Source organism: Phacochoerus africanus, chromosome 5 (genome assembly GCF_016906955.1).
Source record: "Phacochoerus africanus isolate WHEZ1 chromosome 5, ROS_Pafr_v1, whole genome shotgun sequence".
Taxonomy (NCBI): Eukaryota; Metazoa; Chordata; class Mammalia; order Artiodactyla; family Suidae; genus Phacochoerus; species Phacochoerus africanus.
This window is the reverse complement of record NC_062548.1, coordinates 49,469,234-49,481,299: the sequence shown is the minus strand read 5'-3', so window position 1 is coordinate 49,481,299 and position 12,066 is coordinate 49,469,234. Positions and strand designations below refer to the sequence as shown.

The following is a 12,066-nucleotide window of genomic DNA, read 5'->3' as shown; positions in this document are numbered from 1 at the left end:
ATGTCAGTGTGAATGACCAGCTAAAATTAGAATCACAGACCATAGCATCTTGGATTTGGAAAGGCTCTTTTTTTTTTTTTTTTTTTTTTGCTTTTTAGGGCCACACCCATGGTGTGTGCAAGTTCCCAGGCTAGGGCTCGAATCAGAGCTACAGCTGCCGGCCTACACTATGACCACAGCAACATAGGATCCAAGCCACGTCTGCGACCTATGCCATGGCTCACGGCAACTCCGGATCCCCCAGATGCCCGACCCACTGAGCGAGGCCAGGGATCAAACTGGCATCCTCATGGATACTGGTCAGATTTGTTTTCGCTGAGCCATGATGGGAACTCGTTGGAAAGGATCTTGCAATGTCACACAGTGTTCCTTTCATGGCGCCCCGGCCCACTCCCTAGCATTGTAATCAGGAAATGTGGCCTGTGTGGTTAGACATTGAGGACTGTTTGCAAGCTCTTTCTTGGGCTGGATGTGTCTCCTTTGACCTTTTCTTCTCCAGGCTGTGTGACTCCTGGTCTCAAAGTATCACCCCCATGCTACAAAGCATCTCGAGTGCCACTGAGTGTCAGGCATCACTGGTCACCAGCTTTGGCAGTGCACAGCTCGGCAGGGCTGGATCTCTGTGGTCACTGCTCCCCATGCCAAGAAACTCGCTAGAATGCATATATGGCCCAAGAGACTGGCCAATGTCGTCCCTGGCTCTGGCACCATCATCAGAAAAGTAGCAGTGTGATGAATTTCCCCTTTAAATAAACAGTTGTGGTGCATTTAGTAAAATTAATGCCAAGAAAGATGATACCATGTATTCTGGAAATGTCACAGCAGTTTTGTGAGTATGTGGGTATGTTGGAAGACAAAATGATAGGAGTTAGCAGATTCCTGCCCATTTCCTTGGATGGTTCATTGGAACAGGCAGTAAATGAGCCAACACAGTGTTTCTTGCTTTGTTTCTGCGGCCCTTAAAATTATGGAGAATAGTTTGATGGCTGGATCATAGCTTTGCCTAAGAGATGGGATTCAGGGTTTTTGCAGGGTCCATCGTATCCTGAGCTTGACGGGCCTTTCCCTTGATTCCTCTCCGGCATTGCTCTTCTTTCTGAGGTTTGATACACTGATCATCATCGCAGCCCTGGTGGCCACCGTGGCCAACACCACCATCCGATCAGGTCAGTGGCACCAGCTCTCAGCTTCCCCGCCTCCCAGGATCATGTGTTCAATCAGTCATCTTTGTAGAACATCCACGTTGCGCTGTTAGGGGGTTGCAGGGAGGCACTGGGGACATAAGAGAATTAGTAAAATTGTTGCATGTTCTGGAGAGGGATGATAGCTTTGTTTGTGTTTAGCTGTGTGGTGGAGGTTTCTTTCCTCTTCCTCTTCTTTTTTTTGTCTTTTTAGGGCTACACCCTCAGGGTAGGGAAGTTCCTGGGCTAGGGGTCCAATCAGAGCTGCAGCTGCCAACCTACACCACAGCCACAGAAACGTCAGATCTGAGCCTTGTCCGCAACCTACACTGCAGCTTGCAGCAATGCCAGATCCTTTAACCCACTAAGCAAGGCCAGGAATCGAACCTGCATCCTCAGGGATACTTGTCAGATTCTTAACATGCTGAGTCACAATGGAAACTCCAAGGTTTCATTTGTAGGCATCTCCCCACCAAACCCTCACCTGGTCATCTCTCCAAAACTGCTCTTGCCTTTGGTCTCAGGGCTCATCCTTGACCCTCTGCCTGTGTTGGTCGCTGACCCAGAGCACAGCTGTAGCAAGAAATCTGTGTTAGTCTCTGCCCACCACCCCCTCTTCTTTCTACCCTGCTCTTGTTCCCCCTCTTGTTCCACCACTGCCCCGCACACACCTCCCTGTAGACTGCCAAGGGGATTATTTAGAGATAGAGAAGCTTCTTCTTCTTGTTTGTTGTTGTTTTTTTTTAGGGCCACACCTGCGGCATTTGGAAGTTCCCAGGCTCGGGGTCTTATCAGAGCTTCAGCTGCCGGCCTACACCATAGCCACAGCAACAGATGTGGGATCTGAGCTGCATCTGCAACCTATGCCGCAGCTCACGGCAACAATGGGTCCTTAACCCGGTGAGTGAGGCAAGTGATAGAACCCACATCCTCATGGATGCTAGTCAGGTTCTTAACCCACTGAGCCACAGTGGAAACTCCTAAGATAGAGTACCTTCTTAACATAAGTGCAAAATGAGTGCTGGTGGAGGAAGGGCTTGCTGAAAGTGTTCTTCTGTAGATTGGGACCCACAGCCTCTTCTTGATGCTGGCCTGTAGTGTATTCCTACACTTGTGATTCTTAGCTCTTGGGCTGGAGGGGGACACCCAGCTTGGCTCTGATTTGCTGGCAGAGTCAGTGATTCAAGGCGGTACTCAGACCTCATTGAATGAAAGGGACAAGCCGGAGGTGCTCAGAAAATGGAATGTTAGATGACTGTGTTCTTTTTGCAGCAAGAAAATACAGCAGTCAGCAGATACTGGATATTGTTTTGATTTTGAGGATACTCCGGCTCTTAAGGGTCATCATCAGCATTCAGAGGTAAAGATGAAGCTGGGTGAAACAGCTGCACCTGGGCGGTTCTCCACCCTGGGGCTTGACAGGAACCACCCTGCCTGGGAACTAAAAATGCGCCCAGCTGTGCACCCAGGGTGTAACTTGTATAGAGGACCTTGGTTCTCTGGGGATAGTGGGGCAGGGCGGGGAGCCCGTGAAGAGGTTGCAGAGCACCCACGTGGCAGCTCCCTGAGGGCAGGGATCCTGTCCATCACTTTCATCCCTGCGACCTGGTTCCTCAACTGTGCATGCAGCCTGGAGAGGGTCCGTGGTCAGGATGACAGCTTATGCTAACAGAATTCAGAGTTAAATCCCTCCAGCAACCCTTGATGTAGGGGCTTTCATGATCCCTAGATCACAAGTGATGGCAGTGAACTCAGAGAGGTTAAGTAGTTCCCCTACAGGTGTACAGCTAGAGAGAGGCCTCACGAATATGACCCCCAAAACTGGAAATTTCCAAAACTCTGTTTTGGAAAGGCCAGGTTCCTTTCAAGGACTGGGGGAATGCCTCCATCCCACAACTGGCCTGCTGCCCCACAAAATAGTCAGGTTTCAACCCAAGCCTCCAGGTCAGCCTTAAAACAGGCTGGAGTTTTGTTTTTAATTTTTTTTTTAGGGTGCACCCACGGAATGTGGAAGTGGTCCAGTTGGAGCTGCAATGCCAGGCCCTTAACCCACTGAGCAAAGGCCAGGAATTGAACCCACATCCTCGTGGGTACTATTCAGGTTCTCAACCCTCTGAGCCACACGGGAACTCCCAGGCTGGATTTTTGATGAAGAAAGAGGTGGGGGAGAAAGGAGGAGATGAGGATGGGTGGTTTTTCCGCCTCAACACCCACCTGGTGTCATAGCGGTGAAACTCTCTGTGATTACCTTTCTCGTGGTTTGCTTTACTTCAGGGGAGACACAGTTAATTCCTCCCTCAGTTTGGCAGATGGACTGATTCTGACAAGAGTGTAAAGGCAGATGCCTGACAGCATTTGAAGAAGAGACCCAGGGCTGCAGATGGGGCATTAAACCACACACGCTAATGTGGTGTCAGTCTCCTTCCACCTTCCTTTTGCCTGATGCCAGAAACTTTGTTTTATCCCAGATTCCGGGTGATCGTGATCACCTTAATTAACATCGGCCCCACGATGCTGACTTTTGGTGGGTTGGTCTTGGTGAGTAGGGCTGTCCCGTTGCTGCTGTGCGAAGCAGGTGGTAAGACGTTCATTCCTAGAGGCTCTCGTAAACCCTCTTTTAAGTACGGGAGAGAAAGGGAGGTGAAATCAATGAGATTCACTGTTTTCTAGGAGCCGTTTTTGTTTGTTTGTTTGTTTGTTTGTTTGTTTTTTGGCCATGCCTACAGTGTGCGGAAGTTCCTGGGCCAGGGATGGAACCCAGCAGCAACCCTAGCCGCTGCAGTGACCATGCCAGATCCTTAACCCACTGAGCCACCAGGGAACTCCTAGGAGCCATTTTTAGAAATATCAAATGTCTAGAAAGATGGGCATATGGCAGTCTGGGTCCACTGGCTGCTGTAATGAACACTGTGACTTCAGGAAGTTAACCCCATCACAGTTTCTCCCTCACCCACAGTCCGAGTGGGTGTTCCCAGCCGGCAGGTGGTTCTCAGGCATGTAGGCTCCTTCCAGCCAGGGCTCTGCACTCCTGGCCTTGGATCCTCCTTTGCTGTGAGGAAAGCCCATCTGCTCCTTGAGACCCTCAGTGGTCAGAATATAGCCATGCAAGGCTGCAAGGGGGCTGGGGCCTCCTGCCCAGGACTGATTCCTTGCTGTGGGTGAGGAAGTTCATGGATGAGGAAGCTCGAATATAGAGTGGATGCTTTGCGACAGGTTCTTTACTCTTCCGCTCTGTTACAGTGGTCAGAATTCAGTTAGTCCAGAAGTGCGAAAGGTGGGCTGCAGGTCACCCATTCCCATCGCCCACGCAGAGGTGACCATTGTTAAGAGATTCTCATTTTCTAAACATTTGCATACATACAGTAAGGATGTCCTACCCACACATGTGCGTATCTAGTTAGGTGTTGTGTCCTATGGGGTCATCCTTATGGAAGGCTGCACAACTTTTTTCTATGCATCGTCTTTGTCACATGTCCTGGAGAACACAGGCACCCATGTGAACTCTGCTGTGAGGAAAGGTATCACACAGAAGAGACACTCAAGAACACAGATGGCCAGCCCACTTCCCCCACCCCGCCCCTGACAGAGCCCTGGAGGTTGCACCTCTTTGCCACCACAGGTGATGGATGGGGTGGAGACCATTCCTTATGTGTCTTTGCCTCCATGAGCATTTCTATTGGGTACGTTCCTGGGGATGGAACTGCTAGGTCACAAGGTGACAGTCTTCACCAGTTGGCTCAATGGCGGCGAATTGCCTTCCAAAAGATGTGCTCCCTGATATTCCAAATGCCAGTGTGTGACAGCATCTGTCTCCCCACAATCCTCACAGCTGGGTTTATTAAACTTCTCATTCTGTCTTCTCCAACCTGCTGGGTGAGGAAATGGCACTGCATCACTTGGACATGCATTTCTTTAGTGGTTCATGAATGAGGCCGAGTGTCTCTTGCATGTTCTTTGGGCCACTTATGCTTTGTATGTATGTATATATGTATGTATTTACTTATTGTCTTTTTAGGGCCGCATTCACGGCGTATGGAGGTTCCCAGGCTAGGGGTCTAATCAGAGCTGTTGCTGCTGCCACAGCCACAGCAACACAGGATCCGAGTCGCATCTGTGACCTACACCACAGCTCACAGCAACGCTGGATCCTTAACCCACTGAGCGAGGCCAGGGATGGAACCCTCAACCTCATGGTTCCTAGTCGGATTTGTTAACCACTGAGCCACGATGGGAACTCCCCTACTTATTTTTTATAAGCAGCCTGTCCAGAGCCTTGGTTTATTTTTTCTATTAGTTGTATTTTATGTGTTTTGAAAGAGTGTTTCATTGATGAAGGAAATAGGCCCTCGGTAGGTTGTATGCAGAGTAGTTATTTTTCCTCATCTGTCACTTGTTTGTTTTTGTTTTTCCTCAGTAAGGGCTTTCTGTTGTTTTCTCTCTTTTTTTTGGTGGTGTAAAAGTTTAATTAGGTAGTCATCTTTGTTGTTCTTTTATTCTGTAGCTTATAGTTTTATATCATGCTTATAAGGCCTTTTTCTACTTAATTTTTGTGGTTTTTTTTGTTTGTTTGTTTTTATGTTTAACTCCTTGGTATCTTTGGAATTTATTTTGGTATAAAAAACAAGGTAAAGATCCATTTTTTCCCCCTAGAGGCCTAACTATTATTTTATTGAGTATTTAACCCACTAACTTGCTAGCAACTTCACTTTGACTTTGTAAAGGGAGACCGCAGGAGAGGTCATGGTGGGGTCTAGCTGGCCATGTACCATGTCCTGAACAGCCACCCTCTTCCTAATGCTGCTGGAACTCTTGGTTCTGAGGGCTGGGGGCAGTTGGGGGTGGGGGGATGCCATCCCTGGAATGAGGGTAGCAGCCCTTTCTGCTGGCCCTTGGCGCAGGGCTGACCAGTGTCCATGTCCTCCCCATCTGACACGCCACTCACCCCGTGTGCCCCCCATGACCGGTGCTGCCCCCACCCCCAGGTGGTCTACTACGTGTTTGCCATCATTGGGATGGAAGTGTTCCAGGGCAGAGTGCACTTTGACCCCAGTTCTGCCAGCCCCGATGCCCTGGCGTGTGGGAACCCAGCCTTAAAGGACTCAGCGTTTGCCCAAGGCAGGTACTGCAGGAACAACTTCAACGACCTGGCCTCCTCGCTCGTCCTGCTGGTGGAGCTCACAGTGGTGAACCAGTGGCACAATATCCTTTCTGTGCAGGTGGGTGGGGCCAGGGCTGCTGAGAGTAACTATGGGAGATTAGGTCTCGGCTCCTGGAAGGTCGGCTTCCTTAGCTTCTCACTTATCGCCAATGGCTTTGCCCTCGTGACTCACCAGGCAGCAAAACTGTATTTCATCGTCTTCCATGTCGTGGTCGTCATCCTCATTGTTAAGTGAGTTTGCTCTGACACCTGGGTGGTTCTGGATGCCCCTCCTGAACCTCCCTGCTCCCTGTGGGTGCGTCGTGTCTCCCCTGCTGGATGAGGAGGGGAGGTGTTTGACTTTGGTTCTCATTTGTGCGCCTCAGTCCCAGCCAGCCGGGCACATTGGTGTGTAATACACATCTCAGAGCCTTGTAGGTTGTCTGGGTCAGCAGGGCTCTGGGGTCCTGGCCGGTGTCTCTGTCCTCCCGCAGTGGGATTGGATCACCTTTAGGGCATCCCTGGGAATTGCGTCCATCCTCTACTGAAATCCTCCCAACTCCTGGGACCCATTAGAACCTGTGAGACCCAGTGTCCTTGTCGTCCAGCTTTGGTCCTCGCCTGTCCTCACACAAGTAGAGCGGAAACGTGCCCCTGTTAGTTCTTTCATCGGTTCCAGTTCTGTCCTAACCCCTTTTCCCGGAGAAGGGGAGAGCTCAGTCACCATTTGAAAGCTGCTATGACATTGCACTGCAGGAAGGGCTTTTCTTCCAGCTCCTGAAGTGCTGATTCTTGCTCTCCTGTGCCTCATGGGACCTGCTTGATCATGGGGGTTCTTTCCCTGAGATGTTGTCTGGTTGTCGTTCCCCTCTCAGAGCCTGAGGCCCACAGTTCTTAGGGTGATGGCCCAGCCCCGGGTCTTCCTTCCTTCTTTATCCATGGGCTTTGGCCACCCTCCTGCTGACTCGGGCTCCAGAACGTCCCAGCAGAGGGAGGGTGAGGAGAGGCTGCCCTGCTCACACCTGCTCATCCTGCGCAGTCTGCATGGAACATGTGGTACGAATGAGGGAGAAATGCCTCCTGAATGGCCCCTAGTTTTCCAGAATTCGGGGACAGGCCCAGGCAATGTGAAGCCTTTATGGGTTTTCCTGCTGCCCTCCTCCTATTAAGTCCAAAGTGATGAGGGGATCAAGACTCCCCCTACTCACAAGCTGACAGGTCAACCTGCATATATGTCATGTGTATAGACTGACAAAGTGTGACGTCTTACGTTGACCTAAAAAAAATGCACAGCCTGAAAGTTGAGAGTTAGAGTTCTTGTTGTGGCTCAACGAACCCTACTAGTTAATCCATGAGGATGCAATCCCTGGCCTCAATCAGTGGGTTAAGTATCCAGCATTGCCATGAGCTGTGGTGTAGGTCACAGACACGACTCAGATCTGTGGCTGTGGTATAGGCTGGTGGCTTAGCTCTGATTCGATCCCTCGCCTGGGCACTTCCATGTGCCACAGGTGTGGCCTAAAAAAAAAACACCAAGAAAAAAAAAATGAGAGTCAAGTTTTATTTGGGGCAAAATGAGGACTTAAGCCCGAGAGGCAGCATCTCAAGTAACCCTGAGAAAACTGCTCTGAGGAGGTGAGGGGGGAGTTAAGATATATTGGAGTTTTTGCAACGAAGGGCAGGTAGCAGGGACAAAAGATCACTGCTAATAACAGAAAACCAGAGATCTTAAGTTAAGGGATTTAGCGCTTTTCTGAGGGAAGATGCAAAGATCTGGGCTCATGGAAATCCTTCTTTTGATATGCACCTCAGCTCACTCCTGTGTTTTCACAGCCTGAGTTTCCTCAGGGCTCCCTGTTAGGAGTTTGTTAGGGTTTGCTAGATGGCAGGTGCTCTTTGCTTCCTTCCTGAGCTCCCTCAAGTTTTACAGAAGTTTGTTGCTGGTCTAGTGAAGGTAACTGCTAGTCAAGGGGAGCAGACATCAGCCACAATGAAGGATTTTAAGTGCTTGTCTAGATACAAGGAGATGCAAGAATTGGGCAAATAAAATCTTCTCCTGAAAATAGCTAACTGTCCAAAGACCTGTCCTGCCAGTTTGCCCAGAGCACGGAGTGCCTCCCTCCTGCTCACCAGCCTGAGTTCTTTCAGAGGGTGTTGCAGGTCTGCCGCTGCAGTGGCTCATGATTTAATCCATGGAGAGGCAGATGGCAAGTGCCAATTTCCAGTTCACACTCTGGTCAGAGACAAAGATAGTTTATTTCTCATGGCCAAAGCTGCAGCCAGAGCAATACTTGGGTCCATTCCCTGCACCTTAATCTCCACTGAGCGCTGAAGTGAGGGCCACCTGCAGGGGCTGCGTTGCATGAGGGGTTCCAAAATGAGGAGACTTCAGTTTGTGTAGCTGGGGGGACTTGCCCATCCAGAGCGAGAGAAAAAGAGAAAGGCCTCATTTTCACTCTGTAAGCAGGTCTCCATGGAGGGGAGCTTGAGGGCTGGATGGTCTCGGGGAGGAGGCGGCCTGGGGCATCTTCAGAGGCAAACACATGTCCCTAAACTGGCTCCCAGTGCCTCTGCTCAGAGGACCCAGACTGTGCAGAAACCTGAGACCTTCATGGAGAATTGTCCACCAATGATTATTTGGCCTATGCGTCCCTTTAAAATAGATTGTATGTTCGTGCTTGCTATGGCAGCACATATACTAAATTGGAATGGTCCTGAGATGATAACAGCCCCTGTGCAAGGGTGACATGCAAACTAGTGAAGTGTTCTGTATGTTTGCAATATATGGATAGGGGATTGAGAGGTACGAACTATTCTAAAATAAGCTACAAGGGTTCATTATTTTAATAATTATTAATACAAATTCATATAAAATAATTTTATATAAAATAAGCTACAAGGTACCGCACAGGGAATATCACCAATATTTTATAATAAATGGAGTATAACCTTTAAAAATTGTGGATCAAAAAAACCCTGTAGTTTTCTTCTTAACAGTCACTGTTTGAATAGGATGTAGAGGAAGAATGATTTTCCAAATGAAGAAAAGTTGTACCCAGTTCTGGAGAGACATTTTGTCATTTTTTTCCCCATGTCGCATTTTCTTTGCAAAGATGGGCCTTTTGGTTTGGGCCTGAACACTGGAGCCAGGAGCCCCATCGCCCAGACCATGGCTGACTCAACCTAACACCCTCTGCCTTTTACTCTTTCTCAGTATTTTCATAGCGTTCATCTTGGAGGCATTTTTTGTGGCATATTCGTTAGAAAAAAGTGAGGTGGAAACTGCCATTGAGAAGAAGATCCAAGAACTTGGAGTCGGGGTCCAGGAGTGAGTAGCATTTCCTGACATTGCTCCTGGACTTTGGAGATGGGTGGTCATGGCGGGGCAGGTCCTGGGCACATTTAGTCCCCCTGGCAGCCAGCCTGGGGTGCCAGTTCTCAGGGACTCTTGCTGGCTACATGAGTGACACAGGGCCACGGCTAGGAGGATGGAGAGGGACTCAGCTGAGGGACCCAGCCACATTCATGCTGTCTCTTTCTCCCTGTAGGGAAGAAATGCAGGACAGGAGCCTTGTTGACAACGTGGAAGCCAAGGACAGTGGCTTCCATGGGGACGAAGGAGACAACAAAAGGAAGGCCTTGAAAGGCCTGTACTTCAGAATTGCATCAAAAAGTAAATTTGGTTTTCTTTATTTGTTTTTTCAGGGCTGCACCCGAGGCATATGGAAGTTCCCAGGCTAGGGGTCTAATCGGAGCTGCAGCTGCCAGCCTATGCCACAGCCACAGCAACGCCAGATCTGAGCAGCATCTGCCACCTGGACCACAGATTATGGTGGTGCTGGATTCTTAACCCACGGAGCGGGGCCAGGGATCAAACTTGCATCCTCACGAATACTAGTTGTTTCATTATTGCTGAGCCTCAACGGGAACTCCTGAAAAGTAAGTTTTAACCCCAAACTTCCTCCAATCCATCCTCTTCACAGCAACCAGTGAGATGTTCCCAGAATGCAGATCTGACCTTCAGGGCCTGCCCATGGCTCAAGAGCCCCTGCTGTGAACTCTGGGGCCCCATGCTTGGTTCCCCCCAGCATCTCAGCCTGCTATACTTCTCTCAGGGCCCCCCATGCCTCTGCCCTAAAGCCCTGCTGGCCCTTCTTTGGCACTTCTGCTCCATCCTGCCCAGGGCCTTTGCACATGCTGCTTTCTCCCTGTGTTCTCACCTCCCCTTGCCTAATCAAGGCCCCTCGTCTGGCAGGTCTCAGCTCAGGCAGCACTTCTTCAGGGAAGCCCTCTGGCCCCCTGAGAAGTCAGGTGCTCCTGTGCAGCCCCCCTCCCCCCAGCTCTCCTTTCTTGCCTTTCAGTGCATGTCAGCTGCACATTCATCATTGAGCGACTGTCTGGTCACCATATGCCTTCCCTGCAGAAGCTTCACATGTGCAGAGCCCTACCTTTTTTTGTTCTCTGTTGTATCCCCAGGATCTCGCCACAAGCCTGGGACATGGGGGCCCTTCATAGCTGCTTGTTTATTAATTACTTTATTAATTCTCTGTGAATTAACGATTGACCGATAAACCCAAACCCATCTGAATCTCATTTGGGGCCTTGGCGGGGACAGGGTACTCCTTGACACTGATCAGCGTAGATTGCAGGGGGTGTGGTGGGGGCATGCCCCTACCAGGTGGCCTGCTCCTCCATCCTTCCAGGAGGACCTTCTCCTTGGTCTCCAGAGCCTGTGAAGGCTGGGAGCTCAGTGGGATGGGCTCGGAGTCCTCCTTCAGGAAAGCCAGCTATGTGGGACCGGGTTCTCCCCTCCAACCTGCACGTGCAAGTCACATGTGCCCCTTTCGCCTTCCTCCCAGAGTACAGGACCGTGGACGCCTTGCTGCAGCAGATGTTTGAGTCTGAAATTGCTCCAGAGGATGAAAGCCCTTCCTTGGAGGAGATTCTGAATGTCTCACCCAGCAGCAGGCACCCCAGGAATCCCAGTTTTGGAAACAGTGTCTGACCTGGGCCTGCGAGGTCCTGGGTGTCTGGAAACCAAGATAAGCTGTCATTACTGTGGCATATGCTGCCTCAAGGTGGCTTTCCTGGCCTGGGTTCCCTTCTGTGTTGCGATAAGCCTGTGAATCGGCCTCCCTGGTCCTGAGTGCTGGCTCCGTGTCCTGCCCTGGATCATGCTCAGGGCTAATCACAGATGGAAGGAGAGATTGTGGGGAGCACTTATCACACACATGCACGTACCTAAGTCCTCTTGTTGGTATATAAAAGCTTTTGTTTATTTTTATATGATATTTTGCTATTTTATTAAATCAATACTGTGCTACAGTGTTACGGGAATGAATTTTGAACACTTAAATGTGCTAAAGGAATATGTTCTAGTAGCTTTTTATTCAGGTGAAGAAATATATGAATGTGAAGGTAAAATTCTGTCACAATCACTTCTTTTTTGGGCTCTCAAAGTGTCTTAAATTAAATTACAGTTATAGCAAGATTTTGAGTAAGTTGCTCCCTGAGGTCACTCTTGGTCACTTTGCCCCAGCTGGAAATCTCTCAGTACTGGGACCTACTCCTTCTGGGAAATTAAAGGGATTTATTTTACTGTATTTTTTTATTTAAGACATTTTTAATTGTGGTAAGATATACAATATAAAACTTACTATTGTAACCATTTCTAAGTGTACAGTTCCCTGGCATTAAGTGTATTCACATGGTTGTACAGCAGGCCTCTGAGACTTTGTCATCAACCTG

At 49.5% G+C, this 12,066-nt stretch overlaps 1 protein-coding gene and 1 non-coding gene across 3 annotated transcripts in view; both read left to right on the top strand.

Moving 5' to 3' along the window:
* LOC125127729 (two pore channel protein 2-like) overlaps positions 1-11,604 on the top strand; it is a 41,544-nt gene extending 29,940 nt beyond the window's left edge. The window contains exons 12-19 of one of the 2 annotated variants that reach the window (XM_047781210.1): positions 1,102-1,166; positions 2,454-2,541; positions 3,650-3,719; positions 6,164-6,380; positions 6,480-6,570; positions 9,533-9,646; positions 9,867-9,991; positions 11,178-11,604. In XM_047781210.1, the coding sequence (XP_047637166.1) occupies positions 1,102-1,166; positions 2,454-2,541; positions 3,650-3,719; positions 6,164-6,380; positions 6,480-6,570; positions 9,533-9,646; positions 9,867-9,991; positions 11,178-11,323 (916 nt within the window). In that variant the 3' untranslated portion in view covers positions 11,324-11,604. The remainder of the gene's footprint in view (positions 1-1,101; positions 1,167-2,453; positions 2,542-3,649; positions 3,720-6,163; positions 6,381-6,479; positions 6,571-9,532; positions 9,647-9,866; positions 9,992-11,177) is intronic. The other variant, XM_047781211.1, reaches the window with a different exon arrangement.
* Positions 8,993-9,095, top strand: LOC125128532 (U6 spliceosomal RNA). Its single transcript, XR_007135240.1, has one exon. It is a non-coding gene; the product is annotated as a U6 spliceosomal RNA (small nuclear RNA).
* Positions 11,605-12,066: the final 462 nt, after the last annotated feature.